This window comes from Lethenteron reissneri, chromosome 56 (assembly GCF_015708825.2).
Source record: "Lethenteron reissneri isolate LAM-NWPU_2019-01 chromosome 56, ASM1570882v1, whole genome shotgun sequence".
In the NCBI taxonomy this organism is placed as follows: domain Eukaryota; kingdom Metazoa; phylum Chordata; class Hyperoartia; order Petromyzontiformes; family Petromyzontidae; genus Lethenteron; species Lethenteron reissneri.
The window spans coordinates 2249941-2267659 of record NC_083834.1 but is presented as its reverse complement, the minus strand read 5'-3'; the positions used below and the strand labels follow the sequence as shown (position 1 = coordinate 2267659).

The 17719-nt window shown below is 52.0% G+C and overlaps 1 protein-coding gene across 1 annotated transcript in view; it reads right to left on the bottom strand.

Annotated features, from left to right (window-relative positions):
- LOC133356971 (alpha-2,8-sialyltransferase 8E-like) overlaps nt 1-17719 on the bottom strand; it is a 45341-nt gene that overhangs the window by 7097 nt on the left and 20525 nt on the right. Inside the window, exons 5-8 of the mRNA XM_061574701.1 lie at nt 16167-16308; nt 8862-8974; nt 6968-7060; nt 3243-3360 (exon numbers count right to left, since the gene is read on the bottom strand). Coding sequence (XP_061430685.1) covers nt 3243-3360; nt 6968-7060; nt 8862-8974; nt 16167-16308 — 466 coding nt within the window. The remainder of the gene's footprint in view (nt 1-3242; nt 3361-6967; nt 7061-8861; nt 8975-16166; nt 16309-17719) is intronic.

Genomic DNA, 17719 nt, shown 5'->3' with positions numbered 1-17719 from the left:
ACTGGCACAAGCGTCGTGGTGATGTCACCGCCACTTGGTGGCGAATGGCGGTTGTTGTTCGTGAATGTGCGAGTGTGTGTGTGTGAGAGTTATCCGGCTTTACCACCTGAATGTGAAATAGTTTGTGTTACTCTGCATCTACATCAGCCATACGAAAGAAGAAGAAGCAGAAGTAAGTGTCTGTATGAGTGAAAGACTGTGTAAGTGAGAATGTGTGTCAGGAAACTACCAAACAACAGAGAGTGGCTCTTCTTCTGAACCAAAGAATGAAAGGGGCGTGAGAGTGTGGCGGTGAGGTGTGGGAAGCTGTAAGCCCCAGGCTACTGTGGGCTCGACTCCACATCAACCAGAGGCGAGGAGTGGTGGTGGTAGTGGTGGTGGTTACTTATGCCCACACCGAAGATGAACATCAGTGGAGGGATGCAGGCAAGGTCGATGAGTCAGATGCCTTTCATGGCCTCCTTTCACAGTGGCTCTTCGGGATAGAGTCATCCTGTTGGCTGACTGTAATGCCCGAGTTGGCCATGATGCTGGCACCTGGTTTGGATTGATCGGAAGGCATGGGCCAGATCAGCTCAATAACAACGGTAGGAGGCTGATTTTTTGTGCAGCCCATGGCTTTGTAATTACCAACAGCGCATCCACACGAAGTCACGGATGCATGCCGGGTCCAAGCAAAAAACATCTGCTGGACTACATAGTGACGGAACAGTGGATGCGGGCCCAGGTCCTTGACACCATGACCTACCGTGGAGCTGACCTACCCTCTGACCATCGGCTTGTCATCTGTAAGATGCGCCTCCCATTCTAGGACCCCATGCAAACCCAAAGTGGCCTGGTCTCAAGTAGCTCATGAAGGTTGCAAGCGAGAATTTCATAATTGCTTGCAGGTGGGGTAGGCATCGACCCCCCCCCCCCCCCCCCCCCCACCTTTCCTCCTGATGCAGAGGAGAAATGGGCGAACTTTTTCCTGAAGACGACCGCTTGTGTTGCGATCGAAACGTCGTAGTTTTTTGTTATTTTCTTTGAACCTATCTACGTGACTTTACCGAAAGACCCAAAGAATATAGAGATGGGCGAGGTTTAGGACTCTGGCTCATGCAGCTGCAATGGCTACTGGGGTGCACGGTCCAATCCTCTCTATAGACCCTGGCCGATGGATGAAACGTTCTGGCTTTCTCACCGTCTGCAGCATTCCACGTCGGAGAATGAGGAGGCTTACCGCAGCCTTCGCTCGGAGGTCTAGAGAGCCGTGAGGCGCTGCAAGCTTGGGTGGTGGTCGCGGGTTGCTGAGGAGATGGAGTCTGCCTAAGTAGTCTGCGCTCACAAATCAATATTTAACTCCATTAAAAAGTAACTTGCAGCACCATACCTATTACAATCCTTAGGGGAAAGAAAGATGATCCAATCTCCAACCCCCAGCATTTCTGTGAGGTCTTGGGGGAGGGGAAATCCCTCAGCCTGGAAAATATCTGGGGTAAAGTGGGGATGACCTTGCTGAGGCTGCGATGCCTCAAATATTGGAGGAAGAAGTCACCCCCTGTGAGTGGCTGGCTGAAGTGCCATCTATTGAGGAAGTACGGAAGGTGATGGAGAGTCTGAGACCAGGAAAGGGCTGGGCAGGGATGATCTCCCAAGCAAAATGCTGAGGGAGGGTGGCGTTTGTGTGCAGATAATAACAGTATGGACCACTGGACGGGTTCCACAGGATTGGAAGGATGCCCTGGTGGTCCCCCTCTTTAAGAAGGGGGACAGCACAGACTGAAACAACTACAGGGGCATCTCACTCAATGTGCCGGGAAAAGTCCTGGCAAGGATTATTCAACATCGCCTTGCTAGGCACGCTGAGGAGAGGCTTGAGGAGCCCCAATGCGTTTTCAGGAAAGGGTAGTCCTGCACAAATGCTATATGCTCTGTCCATCTGTTACAGCAGAGGTGTAGGGAATTCCAACAAGACCTACATCTCTGCTTTATTGACTTGGTCAAGGCCTATGATACCATCAGTAGGCCTGGGCTCTGGGTTGTTCTTCGTGCTTTCGGAGTCCCTGACCCTCTGCTCACGATCATCAAGGACCTTCATGATGGTGAGCGGGCCCGGGTAAAACTACGTGGCCAGGAGTCATGCCCTGTACACCTTGGGGTGCGACAGGGATGTTCTCTTGCTCCCACATTATTTAGCATCTTTTTTTGACCACGTAGTTCATGAAGCCTTCAATAGCTGTACCGGAGGAATTTCCATCTGGTACAGATACAATGGGAGGCTGATCGATGCCCGGATGCGGTCAAGGGATGGCTCCCAATTGCTCAACCATGATATGGATGCTGATGATCTGGTAATTTCTGCTCACTCAGAGGAAGAGTTGGAGGTGCTGCTACTAAATCTGGAGCTTGCCACTAAGAGGTGGGGAATTGCCATCAGCCCCACCAAAACTAAGCACCTGCCTGGGTATTTTGTACTATCGGACACTCTACCCCCACAAATCCCAATTGGTGATGGCGCAGTTGTAGAGAGAGTGGAGAGTTTCCCATACCTGGGCAGTGTGCTCATGACTGGCTCCAGGTTTAAGAGCAGAGGTCTCACTTCGAATCACTCGAGCAGCATTATATTTTCATCGGTTGCGTAACGCTGTGTGGAAGCTACCTGGTATGATGCTCCGCACGAAGCTTCAGGTCTTCTCGACCACAGTCATTCCCTCCCTTCTCTACGCTTGCGACACGTGGACCCCCCTAATGCAACATCTTCGCTGGTTAGACACATTTAGGCTGGCCTGCCTACGATCCATCCTGGGTTTAACCAGGCTGGATTGTGTGAGGAACTCACAAATCCTTGAAAGATCTGGATAATGTCCCATTGGTGAGCTCCTCCAACAGGCAAGGCTGCTAAAGCACAGCAAGTTGGTACAGTAGTGGGCACAGGTGGTGCATCAGCCAGTCGTCTCAGTCAGTCGTCTCAGTCAGTCGACCTGTGGCATCTGGGTCTGCCCCGTGACCTTCCTGCCATTTCACGTGGCCTCAAGGTTCACATAGCCTGGCACAAGCGTCGTGGTGACGTCACCACCATTTAGTGGCGAATGGCGGTTGTTGTTGTGTGTGAGTGATCGTCTGTGTGTGTGAGTGTCTGTGTGAGTTTCTGTGTGTGAGTTATCGTATGTGTGAGTGATTAAGTGTGTGAGCATCTGTGTGAGTGAGTAAGTGTATGAGTGTCTGTGTGAGTGTCTGTATTTGTGTGAGTGTCTTCGTACCCTCATGGCAATCGGTGTTAGGGATGCGAATGAGAAGCCGGACACGAGGATGATGGTGTCTTTATATGCCTCCATCTCCTTGACAAAGGGCGTTCGTCTGGCATTGAGCGACTGGAATCTGCACAGACACAATCACGCAAAGATCACCCGTGTAGGCCTCCAGACTTCTCAGGGCAAGTCCTGTTGAGGACCCATTGAGGCCGGCGCTGCGTGCTGACACTCGGGACTTCGTCGAGATTGGGTCCGGCCCTGTGTGAGAGGAATCCCGAGCGCCCGGAGCAAAAGAAACAAAGAAAATCCACGCGTGCAAGGGGGAAACACTCTATCCCAAACCCACACGTGGAGATGAGTCCACACGTTTCCGTCATTGCGCCCTCTCCGGGCAGAGCCATGCACACGAAGGAAGAGATAAAGATCCCCACTCCCAGCCCCCCATAGTATTAAACGGGCTGCTGGGGCATGTGCTGTTAACGAGTTGCACCTATGTAAGGCCGGCACGACACACTCGAGGCTGGGTGGTCAGCACCACGACCGGCCGCCTTAGTCTTGCCAGTGGTGATGTTTACTACTACACCACACCAGGTACTCATTTGAGGCTGAGTCGACCAAGGGAAGACGCGGGATTGGTTAAAAGAATCGTCACTGGAATCTAACTCGGGTGGCCGGGCTCATAGGGCAGCACGCTAATCGCTGCTCTATCGCTCCCAACACCTAACCTGACACACACACACACCTAACATACACACACACATCCTTGACATATGCAGAGACAAAGATCCTCTGCATAGCCTGTAACAGACTGTTGGGGCAAGTGCTGTTAGCGAGCATCTACGACGGCCGGTAGGCACACGAGGGGGTGGGGTGGCCAGCACCACGCCGGGCCGCCTTTCTCTCCCCAAGTGACAATGTTTACACACCGCACGAGGTACTCATTGGAGGCTCATTAGACCTAGTGGAAATTCCTCTGGTACAGCCATCAAAGCCTTCACAAACGAAGTGGTCGAAATAGATGGTAAATAATGTAGGAGCCAGAGGACATCCCTGTCGCACCCCAAGGTGAGCAGGGGATGGCTCCGACTCCTGGCCACGTAGTTTTACCCGGGCCCGCTCACCATCATTAAGGTCCTTAATGATTTTGAAAAAAAGTCAGGGACTCCGAAAGCATGAAGAACAACCCAGAGCCCAGGCCTACTGATGGTATCATAGGCCTTAACAAGGTCAATAAAGCAGAGATGTAGGTCTTTTTAGAATCCCCTACACCTCTACTGTAGCAGACAGACATAAAATATGGCATCTGTGCAGGACCGCCCTTTCCTGAAACCGCATTGGGGCTCTGCAAGCCTCTCCTCAGCGTGCCTAGCAAGGTGATGTTGAATAATCCTTGCCAGGACCTTTCCCGGCACACTGAGGAGTGAGATGCCCCTGTAGTTGTTACAATCTGTACGGTCCCCCTTCTTAAAGAGGAGGACCACCAGGGCATCCTTCCAATCCTGCAGAACCCGTCCAGTGGTTCAGACTGTTATTATGATGTCATGTAGGGCAGTTTGTGCACAAACGCCCCCCTCCCTCAGTATTTTGCTTGGGAGATCATCTCTGCCAAGTGCCTTTCCTGGACTCTGGATCGCCTTCAGTACCTCAACAGATGGCACCTCAGCCAGCCACTCACAGGGGGTAACTTCCTCTTCCAATATTTGAGGCACCGGAGCCTCAGCAGGGTCATCCCCACTTTATCCCATGCTATTTTCCAGGCTGAGGGATTTTCCCTCCCCCAGGACCTCACAGGAATGCTCAGCAAATCTGCAAATCTGTTCCTGGGGGTCGGAGATTGGATCACCATTCTTTCCCCTAATGATGATAATAGGTGTGGCGCTGCAGGTTACTTTTTTGATATAATTAAATAGCGATTTGTGATCGCGGGACATTGAGGAAAATTCCATCTCTTCAGCAACCCGTGATCACCACCCATCTTTGCAGCGCCTCACGGCTCTCCAAATCTCCGAGCGAAGGCTGCGGTAAGCCTCCTCATTCTCTGATGTGGGATGCTGTAGACGATGAGAGTGGGCCTGTCGCTTTTTCTCAGCCAGCCTGAACACCTCCTTCATCAGCCAGGGTCTCTGGGGAGGTCTGGACCATGTCTCAAAAGCAGCCATTGCAGCTGCATGAGCCACAGTCCTAAACCTGGCCCATTTCTCCTTGAAATCAGGAGGAGTGGGGGACGATGCCAACCCCAACTGCAAGCGATGATGAAATTCTCGCTTGCAACTTTCATCAGATAACTGAGACCAGGCTACCATGGGTTTTAAAGGGGTCCTGGGTGTACACCCACCACCAGAGTGGAATAATGGCAGGCGCATCTACATATGACAAGTCGATGGTCAGTGGGCAGATCAGCACCACGGTAGGTCCTGGTGTCAAGGACATGAGCCCGTATCCACTGTTCCATCACTATATAGTCCAGCAGATGTTCTTGCTTGGATCCGATGTGCATTATAATGATGTTGTGTGGATACACCGATGCTGGAACAGTGTGTTGGTAATTACAAGCTCATGGGCTGCACAGAAATCTAGCAGCCTCCTACCGTTGCTATTGAGCTGATCTGACTCATGCCATCCATCAGTCATCATGACCAACTCGGGTATTAAAGTCACCCAACAAGATCACTCTATCTCTAGGGGCCACTTTAGCTAGCACCTGTGACAGGAGGTCATAGAAGGCATCTGACTCATCGGCCTTGCCTGCATCCCTCTACTGATGTTCGTCTTCAGTGGGGACGTAAATAACCACGACCACCACTTCTCACCTCTGGTTGATGGGAAGGCGAGCCTAAAGTAGCCTGGGGCTTACAGCTTCCCACACCTCATCGCCACGCTCCCATGCCCCCTTCATTATTTTGTTCAGACGAGGAGCCACTCCCTGTTGTTTGGCAGTCTCCTGCCCCGAGTAGAGGACTGTCCACCCCTCATGGTGGCAGGAGCCAGAGCCAGTCCACCGGACTTCCTGAACACCACAGAGATCCAGGCAGTACTGGTCCAGTTCCGGACAAAGGAGTGGCAGCCTCTCCTCCACAGTGAGCGTTCGAATATTCCACATGGCCACGCACAGTGGCTTTTGCTGTTTCTGAAGGAACCCCGAGGGTAAGGATTCAATCTCCTGTCTCCACCAAATGGGGTTTGGCCAGGAGACGTCATGGACGCCTGTTCCCCCGGGGCCTCCGGCACAAGCTTAATTAGATGTTTATCCCATGGTTTAGTGGTACTTGGATTGAAGGTGGAAGGGTTACCAGCCCCTCGCCCTTTTGGCCGCTGTGGTGGCTACAAACGCCATGAGGGGAATGGCCAATCTAAAATTTCCTTCCCCCTTGTGGTTGTTGTTGGTTGTTTGACTGGGATTTTTGCACACAGCGTTGGTGTACGGTGTTTTTTTCTGCAATATTTTGCTGTCTTTTCTTGGATTTTCTGTTTGCACTCAGTCACATAGTCACTTTAAGATGTTTTTTGTTCATGTTTTTTGTTTGTTGCGGTTGCACCCGATTCAAGAGCCGAATGGCTCACAGGGCTATACCTTATAAATGAACTTGAACTTGAATGGCACTGCTGCTCACCACAGCGTTACCGTCCGGCACCAACGAGGAGATAGGGAGTTGTTTTGCCGCTACACCACTGCTCCCCACACACTCACACACCCCTGACATGCACACACACACACCCCTAACACACACACTCACTTCTTTATGATGATGGAGGGATTCGCTGTCACCAGACTTGTTTTCGTCCCAACGTCGTTGGAAAACTTCCCGTCCACAGGAGCCAGGTTACAGCTACACAGAGGAGACAACGCCGCCACTCACTCACAGACTCACCCACTCAGGGTTCTAAACAACGCACCACCACAACTCACTCACTCACAGACTCACCCACTCAGGGTTCTAAACAACGCACCACTCACTCACTCACAGACTCACCCACTCAGGGTTCTAAACAACGCACCACTCACTCACTCACAGACTCACCCACTCAGGGTTCTAAACAACGCACCACTCACTCACTTACAGACTCACCCACTCAGGGTTCTAAACAACGCACCACTACTCAATCACAGACTCACCCACTCAGGGTTCTAAACAATGCACCACCACCACTCACAGACTCACCCACTCAGGGTTCTAAACAACGAACCACCACCACTCACAGACTCACCCACTCAGGGGTCTAAACAACGCACCACCACCACTCACTCACTCACAGACTCACCCACTCAGGGTTCTAAACAATGCACCACCACCACCACTCACTCCCAAACTCACCCACTCAGGGTTCTAAACAATGCACCACCACCACCACTCACTCACAGACTCACCCACTCAGGGTTCTAAACAACGCACCACCACCACTCACAGACTCACCCACTCAGGGTTCTAAACAACGAACCACCACTACTCAATCACAGACTCACCCACTCAGGGTTCTAAACAATGCACCACCACCACCACTCACTCACAGACTCACCCACTCAGGGTTCTAAACAACGAACCACCACTACTCAATCACAGACTCAACCACTCAGGGATCTAAACAATGCACCACCACCACTCACTCACAGACTCACCCACTCAGGGTTATAAACTATGTGCCATCGGCGTCATCGTCAAGAGGCAAGGAATCCATTTGGAAATCTTTCAGAGCAGCAGGATATCCTCCCGACTTTTATAAGCCGATGCCTGGCGGTGAGAGCCAGCACCGACCCATGCACCAGCGAATACGGCATTCGGCATTTCGCCTTCAAAAGAGCTTTGCTTCTCCGTCGAGCGTGGCCCTGCGTTACGACGCACTGTTCGTGTTGCGCGTGGTGTCGCGTGTGCCACCACGTACCACGTGACGTGACGCTGTCGTAAATGTCGCTTTGCTTATCGAAATCGGCTCCAGTGCTTTTATTGCTGCTGGCAGCAATAAAAGTGGTTTTAAAATACCAAAACAATAGTAGTTCCCTCCCTATTTCCTGCCTGGTTCGTAGCGCAGTGGTTGTAGCACTTTGGTCGTGCCTCCTTTTCCGCATGTGTGGTGTCCCTCACTCTCTCTCTCCCTCTCTCCACGACCACGCCATCTTCGCCTGTGTTCAGGCGAAGATGGCGGTGTACAGAACGAGGAAAATGTGCTGGAAGGTGACACTGACGGCTGCTCAGAGGCCTGCTTCAGGCGCGGCTCCGGCTGGAGCACGCCATGTACCACACACATGTCGGTGATGTGCAGCGCGTCTTCTTCGAACGCTGGGGAGCCGGAAAAGCCCCTCTCTGCACCAGCGTGGACGGCACCCTCGTGGTGTTCACCTTCTGAAGCGCTCGCTCGTCACCGTGGCGTGCGCGATGACCACCACCACCACGTGACTTTTCTTTCGTGCTGTGCGCGGTGCATTTAGCGCCACAGCGCGTGGATTTATAGCGTTTGTTTTCATTTGTGTTGCTGGTGACTTTGTGTGTGTTTCATATCGGAATCGCCTCCAGTGCTGTTGCTGCTGGCGGTAATAAAAGTGGTTTTAAAGTCAAAAGTCTCTCCCTCTCTCTATCTCACTTATCTCACTCTCCCTCCCTCTCCCCTCTCGCCCTCCCCCTCCTCCCCTCTCACCGGATCACGAAGTCGGCTGCGTCGATCTGGGAGCCGCAGGAGCTGTTGGTGAGGATCCCTCCGTTCCCCACGACGGCGCAGCGAGGGTAGCGCCCACTCCGCTCGGGGAACTCCTGCGGCCATCATCACCATCATCATCATCAGCTATCATCATCAGCAGCAGCAGCCATCAGCCATCATAATCAGCTATGATAATTAGCCATTATCATCAGCCATCATCATTAGGCCGCCATCAGCAGCCGCCATCATCAGTCGCCATCATCAGCCGCCATCATCATCAGCAGTAGCTGTCATGATCAGCCATCATCATCATCAGCTATCATCAGCAGCAGCTGTCATTATCAGCCATCATCACCAGCCATAATCAGCCATCACCATCATCATCAGCAGCAGCAGCTGTCATGATCAGCCATCATCATCAGCTGTCATTATCAGCCATCATCATCAGCAAATACCATCAGTCATCATCATCAGCAGCTGTCATTAGCAGCTGTCATTATCAGCCACCATCATCAGCCATCATCAGCCATCATCATCAGCAATCACCATCATCAGCCGTCATCATCAGCAGCTGTCATTATCAGCCATCATCATCTGGATCACGTCTTCAAATCCGCCGATGTCGTGGGGGGCTACTCCAGATAGCAGTCTCATGATGTGCAAAGTGGCATTTTGCCGATTATTCGCCCACCCATCACCACGATATCCCAGACTGGTTCAAAATCGGCGCAAGTATCAGCGCTCCTGATCAAATTTGGCTTGAGCCACGGAAACTCCGCCAAAATATATCGCCCCAATCTCAAACGTGAGTACGATTTCAAAGGTCATAAGCGCCCGTGCCTGATAGCGATCACGACTTCCTCACGCCGCTGCGATGGGCACATTCAAGCTGTCGCGGTCGGCGTGCCCGGAAGCCTCATGGCACCGGGACCGCTCCACTAAAACCACCGATGACCTCTGCAAGAGCGTGGATGACCTCTGCAAGAGCGTGGATGACCTTTGCAAGAGCGTGGATGATCTCTGCAAGAGCGTGGATGGCCTCTGCAAGAGTGTGGATGGCCTCTGCAAGAGCGTGGATGACCTCTGCAAGAGCGTGGATGACCTCTGCAAGAGAGTGGATGACCACTGCAAGAGCGTGGATGACCACTGCAAGAGCATGGATGACCTCTGCAAGAGCGTGGGTGACCTCTACAAGAGCGTGGATGACATCTGCAAGAGCGTGGATGACCTCTGCAAGAGCGTGGGTGACCTCTGCAAGAGCGTGGATGACCTCTGCAAGAGCGTGGATGGCCTATGCAAGAGCGTGGATGACCTCTGCAAGAGCGTGGATGACCTCTGCAAGACCGTGGATGACCTCTGCAAGAGCGTGGATGGCCTCTGCAAGAGCGTGGATGACCTCTGCAAGAGCGTGGATGACCACTGCAAGAGCGTGGATGACCTCTGCAAGAGCGTGGATGGCCTCTGCAAGAGCGTGGATGACCACTGCAAGAGCGTGGATGACCTCTGCAAGAGCGTGGATGACCACTGCAAGAGCGTGGATGGCCTCTGCAAGAGCGTGGATGGCCACTGCAAGAGCGTGGATGGCCTCTGCAAGAGCGTGGATGACCTCTGCAAGAGCGTGGATGACCACTGCAAGAGCGTGGATGACCTCTGCAAGAGCCTGGATGACCTCTGTAAGAGCGTGGATGACCTCTGCAAGAGCGTGGATGACCTCTGCAAGAGCGTGGATGACCACTGCAAGAGCGTGCATGACCTCTGCAAGAGCGTGGATGACCTCTGAAAGAGCGTGGATGACCTCTGCAAGAGCGTGGATGACCTCTGCAAGAGCGTGGATGACCTCTGCAAGAGCGTGGATGGCCTCTGCAAGAGCGTGGATGACCTCTGCAAGAGCGTGGATGACCTCTGCAAGAGCGTGGATGACCTCTGCAAGAGCGTGGATGACCTCTGCAAGAGCGTGGATGACCTCTGCAAGAGCCTGGATGACCCTCTGTAAGAGCGTGGATGACCTCTGCAAGAGCGTGGATGACCTCTGCAAGAGCGTGGATGGACCAATGCAAGAGCGTGCATGACCTCTGCAAGAGCGTGGATGACCTCTGAAAGAGCGTGGATGACCTCTGCAAGAGCGTGGATGCCTCTTGCAAGAGCGTGGATGACCTCTGCAAGAGCGTGGGGACCTCTGCAAGAGCGGGATGACTCTGCAAGAGCGTGGATGGACCCTCTGCAAGAGCGTGGATGACCTCTGGCTTAAGAGCGTGGATGACCTCTGCAAGAGCGTTGATGACCTCTGCAGAGCGTGGATGACCTCTGCAAGAGCGTGGATGACCTCTGCAAGAGCGTGGATGACCTCTGCAAGAGCGTGGATGACCTCTGCAAGAGCGTGGATGACCTCTGCAAGAGCGTGGATGACCTCTGCAAGAGCGTGGATGACCTCTGCAAAAGCGTGAATGACCTCTGCAAGAGCGTGGATGACGTCTGTAAGAGCGTGGATGACCTCTGTAAGAGCGTGGATGACCTCTGCAAGAGCGTGGATGACCTCTGTAAGAGCGTGGATGGCCACTGCGCCACAGCGTTGGTTTGGCCTCAATCGCTCAGCCACCTTTGACAACCAATCGACCGCGAGATACTCACATAACCTGCCAACTCCTTATCAGTGCCCTACCTCACTACAGACACATTCAGACCCTGTTGGTCACCCCGTGCCTTTATAAATCTCAACGTTAATACTACAAAGTCCCATCACAAGGGAGAAACACACACGAATAGACAACAATTATGCTTTTGTCCCGTATTTAAACTGCTGTACGTCGCATGGACTTGAAAACGCAATTTCCCTGTACAATAAATACTGGGGTGACAGATACGTATCAAAAATGGGACCTTTTTGCCAGTATCAAAGTATGATAAAAATATAATTTTTACCCTTTCTGGCAATAAAACAGGAGGTTTTAAAATGTTCAAACACCAAATAGCATTAACCGCACACAGTACTTGTGATAAGCATGCAAACAAACATGGCTCTGATAATATATGGGCATTGTCACTGTTCGCATTTTGGCGTTCTCTGGTCTGACACTGGAAGTCTGCTGCTGTCTCTGATGTAGGCCATCGATTTCAAAGACAATGCCCATGTATTATCATTATCAGAGCATGTTTGTTTCCACGTTCACCACAGATTGCTGTGTGTGGTTAATGCAGCAACTTGACCCCTTGCAAAGAGGTTTCTATTTATCGCTTGAACATCTTAACACAGCTGTTTTATTGCCAGAAAGGGTCAAAGACCGATTCTTATTTTTCCATCGGTATGTACTCATCGAGCGGCTAAGGTCAAGGTTTGGTGTCTCGGGTACGGCGCTGGGGTGGATTGAGTCGTCCCTTATGTGGTTGATCAATTTCGATTTAAAGCTTTCGTGATTGCAGGGATTCATCTTCTTGGTTCTTTCGGTAAAGTCACATAGAAGGGAAATAATAAAATAATAAAACATTTTACATAATAATTTTATATAATAAAATAATATTATAGTTTTCTTATGTTGAATTTATTTTATTTTATTATTTCCCTTCTACGTGACTTTACCGAAAGAGTCACGTAGAAGGGAAATAATAAAATAATAACTCTTTCGGTAAAGTCACGTAGAAGGGAAATAATAAAATAATAAAAATAAAACATAAAAATAAAACATAATAAAATAATATAATATATTTATTATGCTTTATTTTAATTATTTTATTATTTCCCTTCTACGTGACTTTACCGAAAGAACCAAGAAGATGGTTGATCAATGTTCGTCAAGCCGGGCGACGATCAGCCATCGCCTGTGCCGTGCCTCAGTCGGCGTACCGCGGTGGAGTTCTCGCCCCACGGGCCCTTCCTGTCTAACTCGCGTCCCCTCACACCACCAATGTCGTCTCGACATCGAGTGCCGTCAATGTGCACACCGCGGTGACGTCACAGTTGCACACCGCGGTGACGTCATAGTTAAGATGCGGAGAGCCTCGTGCATTCCGCGGTGCTCGCGCGCGGGGGTTTCGTGCACGGAACGGAAGCGCTGCTTGATGTGGGAAAAACACAAAGCTAAATCGAAGGTTCTGCTGGTTGGCACTCGGGCTCGGGGCGACAAGAATTGCGGGAGGATGAGGCTGTAGCAGTCACGGACTCCGGGATTCAGTTTTATACTCGAATCTGAAGAGGCTCGGCACCACGCTCGACCAGGATGTGTCGTTTGATGGTCGCGTGCAAAATGTAGGCCAGGTCCTGCAATTAACACCATTGGAACCTCATTTGCCAGTAAAAAATATGATAATTGTTTTTTTACCCTTCTATCTGGCAACAAAACTGACACCTTTTTTTACAAGGAGTCATGTTTGCATAGACCACAATACCTGCAGTCATAGTGCGTCTTTTGGCGTCATCTGGTCCAACCCATGTGAGACGAGGCTCTAAGGAAAGCTGTCTCGTGTGTGAACCAATCAACTTCAAGTACAGTGCATACATTATCAGAGTTATGTTTTTGTTTGCATTATGACTGCAGGTATTGTGGTCTATGCCAACATGACTCCTTGTAAAAAAAGGTGTCAGTTTTGTTGCCAGATAGAAGGGTAAAAAAACAATTATCAGGTCCTGCAATGTTCACATCGGGGCTCTACGGACACATTCAACCACTGTTGGGTCGTGATTTAGCCCAACGCGGTGGTGTATGTGTAGCGTAGTATCGACGAGGCTCGATTATTGCAACTCGCTACTCTACGGGATGTCTGGCTAAAAAAGACAATACCAAGCTGCAGCGTGTACACAATTCCCCAGCGCGTGTCATGACGGGGTACTGCAAGATCCGACCGTGTCCGTCCAGTGCTCGCTGAGCTGCATTGGCTTCCGCTTGCCAAACGAATTCGTTACAAGGTGGCGTTCATTACACACAAAGTGCTTGCCACAAATGAACCACAATACCTCGCTGATCTCGTCAAGTAGCATACAACAACTTGACAACAACTCCCAGTTGTCTTCGTCACAGCAGCTTCTGGCTGGCCATCGAATAAAGATGGTCACCGCATCACACGCTTTTAGATGGGCTTCTGCGGCCATCTGGAACGCTCTTCCTTCCGATATTATGACGCCACTGGGAGCTATGCACTTTTAAATCACCATCTAGATTGAAAACGAATTTCTTTGAAGTGCTACTTGTGTTAAGTTTGTTCTCCTTCCCTGCATCTCCGATAAGCATGTTTGGATATGTATGGTGTGAAAGAAGTTCAGACATACACATCAGCTATTGTGGTGCCACGACCGTGGAGCAACTCCACAAGCGCCGCGATTATCCACTACCCCCCACCCCGAGCACACGCACACACGCAGCATTTGCACCCACGTAGTGTCCTGGCGGGGGATTGCCTGGCACATCGGGTTTTAATCCGAAGGGCCGCTAGAGGGAAAGTCCCACGGTTACCCGGTGCCAGGAGATTGGCTAACCCTCGCAGGATTGGTGGCATTGCGATGCCCCTAAAATTGGTTTAAAATTGTATGGGCGCAGAAACCCTGGGCCAACCGCAATGAGTTACTCACAACATTGAGGGGAGGACGGAGGGCGGGATATTAAGCAAGAAAATCGCAAGCGCCCTTCCAAACAATGGGCAACGAGGGACAATGGGGGTGGCCGGCGACCGCCGCCGTGGACTCGAGGAAGGACACGGAAACAGGAGGGGGCGGTAACCACAGGTAAGCGCATGATTGGCCACGTGGTACAATGGCACCCCTGGCCTTTGAAGTTAAGGGAATAAAAGGAGTAGCCCTGGAAGATTTTGGGCTCTTGCCTTCAACCTCTGGGCCGTCAAGACCCACTCCCTGCCGTCCTACCTCCTCGAGCCGCTCACAGCATCCGTGTGATGCCAGCGAGTGCTGCTACGAGGCAGCGATTGGTAAAGTTTTCTCTCGTCCTTCTCCCTCCGACTCTCACAGCGTCCGTGCGACGCCGTGAGTACAGCTTTGAGGTACGAGGTAGGACGTTTGAGTGACTGGGTTCGTAGGCAGAGTTGGGCCAAGCTCTTCTCGTAAAATATCCCCCCCTAGGTAGTGAGTATTTGCGCCATTAATAAACTTTAGTACAGAGTATCGGTGCAGTGTGATTTCTGTGTGTGTGTGTGTGGAACCTCGGCGTGGTGATGGTAATTTGAGTGTGTGTGTGAGGCGCGCGTGTATTTAAAACAATAACGGCCGCTGATGCTCGCGCACCCGTGCAGCCGTGCCACGCGAGTATTAGGTCGGGGGCGGGGTGAGTTAAAACCGCTCGCCGACGCTCGCGTGTGTTTACATGCGCGCGTGTGTGTAAAATGTATCACCTGCAGGTGCGCGCACGTTCGCGCTGCTGCTTTAGAGCGCGTCTTAACGCAGGTGAAGGGTCGCGGGTAAACACCCGCCGGCGCGCGTATTCATGCAGCCGCTTTAGCGCTAGTTTCTGTGCATTAACGGATTAGGGCTTAACCACCCAGAGGCACGCGCGCACATTCGTGCAGCTGCTTAATGCTGGTCTTTGTGTGCAAGCGGATTAGCATTTGACCGTCCTCAGACGTCCGCGTGCATTCGCGCAGCCGTTAAGCATCAGAGTCTGATCGCCGGCAGGGGCGCGCGCATGCTCGCCGCCGCCGCAGCATTAGCGTTAGTGTATGTGCATGTGTGGAATAACCCCGTGCGGTGGTGAGCCAGGGATTTAGCTATGTCCTTCAGAGGGGGCGCTAACACGGGGGGGCAATCACCCGGTCGGTGGGGGTCCGGCAGGGGACAATGGGCGCGGTGGAGGAGGGAGTGGACGAGGGAGTGGAGGGGGCAAACGTTGCGCCCCAGCTGCCCAGCGAAGGCGGTGGGACGGACGTCGGCCCTCACACTATCATCAGCAGTAGCAGCCATTATCGTTATTATGACGACATGGGTGAGCAGTAGCACGTTTAACGCTTATTTGCAGAGGCTCCGCGGTTCAAAACTGCGGGTGTCATCATCATCATGACCGACAGCATCTTTACACACGGTGGGCAAGTGGGTGAATGAGTGAGAGGACAAGTGGGCGGATGAGCGAACGAACGGGCGAGGGAGCGAACGAACGAACGAGCGAGCGGGTGAATGAATGAATGGGTGAGCGAGCGAGTGAATGAATGAACGGGCGAGTGAGTGAATGAGCGGGCTAGCGAGTGAGCAAGCAAAGGGGCGAGAAAGCAAGCAAACTATCAAGTGAGCAAACGGACGAACGAGCGAACGAATAGATGAGCGAGTGAATGAACAGAAGAGCGAGCGAAGGGGCGAGTGAGCGAGCCAGCCAGCACCTTGATGAAAATGCTGTGCAGGTTTTCGTCCACTGTGATCGTCTTCTTGCTGGCGTCGTACGTTATGTTGGAGTTGATGGGGGAGTTCGTCTGCGTCACCATCACCCGGCCCGCACCGCCCGTCGCGTTCCGGTGACTCTCCCTGCGATGCGGGGAGACACGGAGCCGGGGGCGGGCACGGGGAGACAGAATGGAGGCACACGAAGAAACACAGAGTCACGAGGAAGCACAGAGACACCGAGAGATACGGGGACACGGGGGAATAGGGACACGGGGAGACACATGGACACGGGAGGACAAGGGGCAACGCGGGGAGACGCGGGGAGACGTGGGGACACGGGGAAACACGGAGTCACGGGGAAGCAGAGACACACGGAGAGATACGGGGACACGGGGAAAGGGGACTGGGGAGACACAGGGACACGGGAGGACACGGGGCAACGCGGGGAGACGTGGGGACACGGGGAGACGCGGGCATACGAGGAGGCATGGGGAGATGTGGGGGGTACAGGTGACGCAGGGACATCTGGGAAGTCATCTTGTCGTACGGGGCCCGGGGCAGTCGGTCCCGATTCGCCGTGTACCCCCAAGGGACAGCTTTGCGTACAGCATCCCACCATGTAAGAAACGAGGAGGCTCACCGCAGCCTTCGCCCGGAGGTTCGGTAAATGCTCTTCCTGCCGATATTAGGAAGCCACCGGGAACTGTGCACTTTTCCGTAAGGGGCCGCCCATAAATGACGTCACGCGATTTTGGACGATTTTTTACCCCCCCCCCCCCACTAGTCACACGGCGTCACAAAAAGTCAGACCACCCCTCAAATATGATGTCACAGAGCTCTGCCCCCCCCCCCCCAAATAAAACATGCTTCAAATCGCTTTAAACTTGCACTCTGATGTTGTAGGAGAAAACATTTATTAAAAGGTGTATTTAATTAAGTAGAACGTGTTGTCTATATTTATTTAAAGTGGCGCATTTTGATGTGATGTCACATTTCTCAACCCCCCCCCCCCCCTCGTGACACATCGTCACAAATGTCTGACCCCCCCCCCCTAGGTGCGTGACGTCATTTATGGACAGCCCCTAATCTACATTGAAAACCTAATTTCTTTAGAACTGCTTTTTGTGTGTTTAGTTTGTTGTCCTTCCCAGGCACCTGTGATAGGCACGGTCGGTTACGTACGGTGCGAAAAAAGTGCAACATACACATACAAAGCGGGTGGACATCAGTGACAGAAGAGCTCCGTAACTTTGTGGTGATTGTGCTGACGGTGATTGTACTGATGATAATTGTGTCGATGACGATGGTGCTGATGATGATTGTGCCAATAATGATTGTGCTGATGATGATTGGTCTGATGGCGAGTGTGCTCATGATGATTGTGCCGATGGTGATTTTGCCGATAATGATGATGCTGATGATGATAAATTTACAGATAATTATTGTGCCGATGACGAGTGTGCCGATGATGAGTGTGCTGATGATGATTGTGCCAATGGTAATTGTGTCGATAATTAATGATTGTGCCGATGATGATTGTGCCGACGGTAAT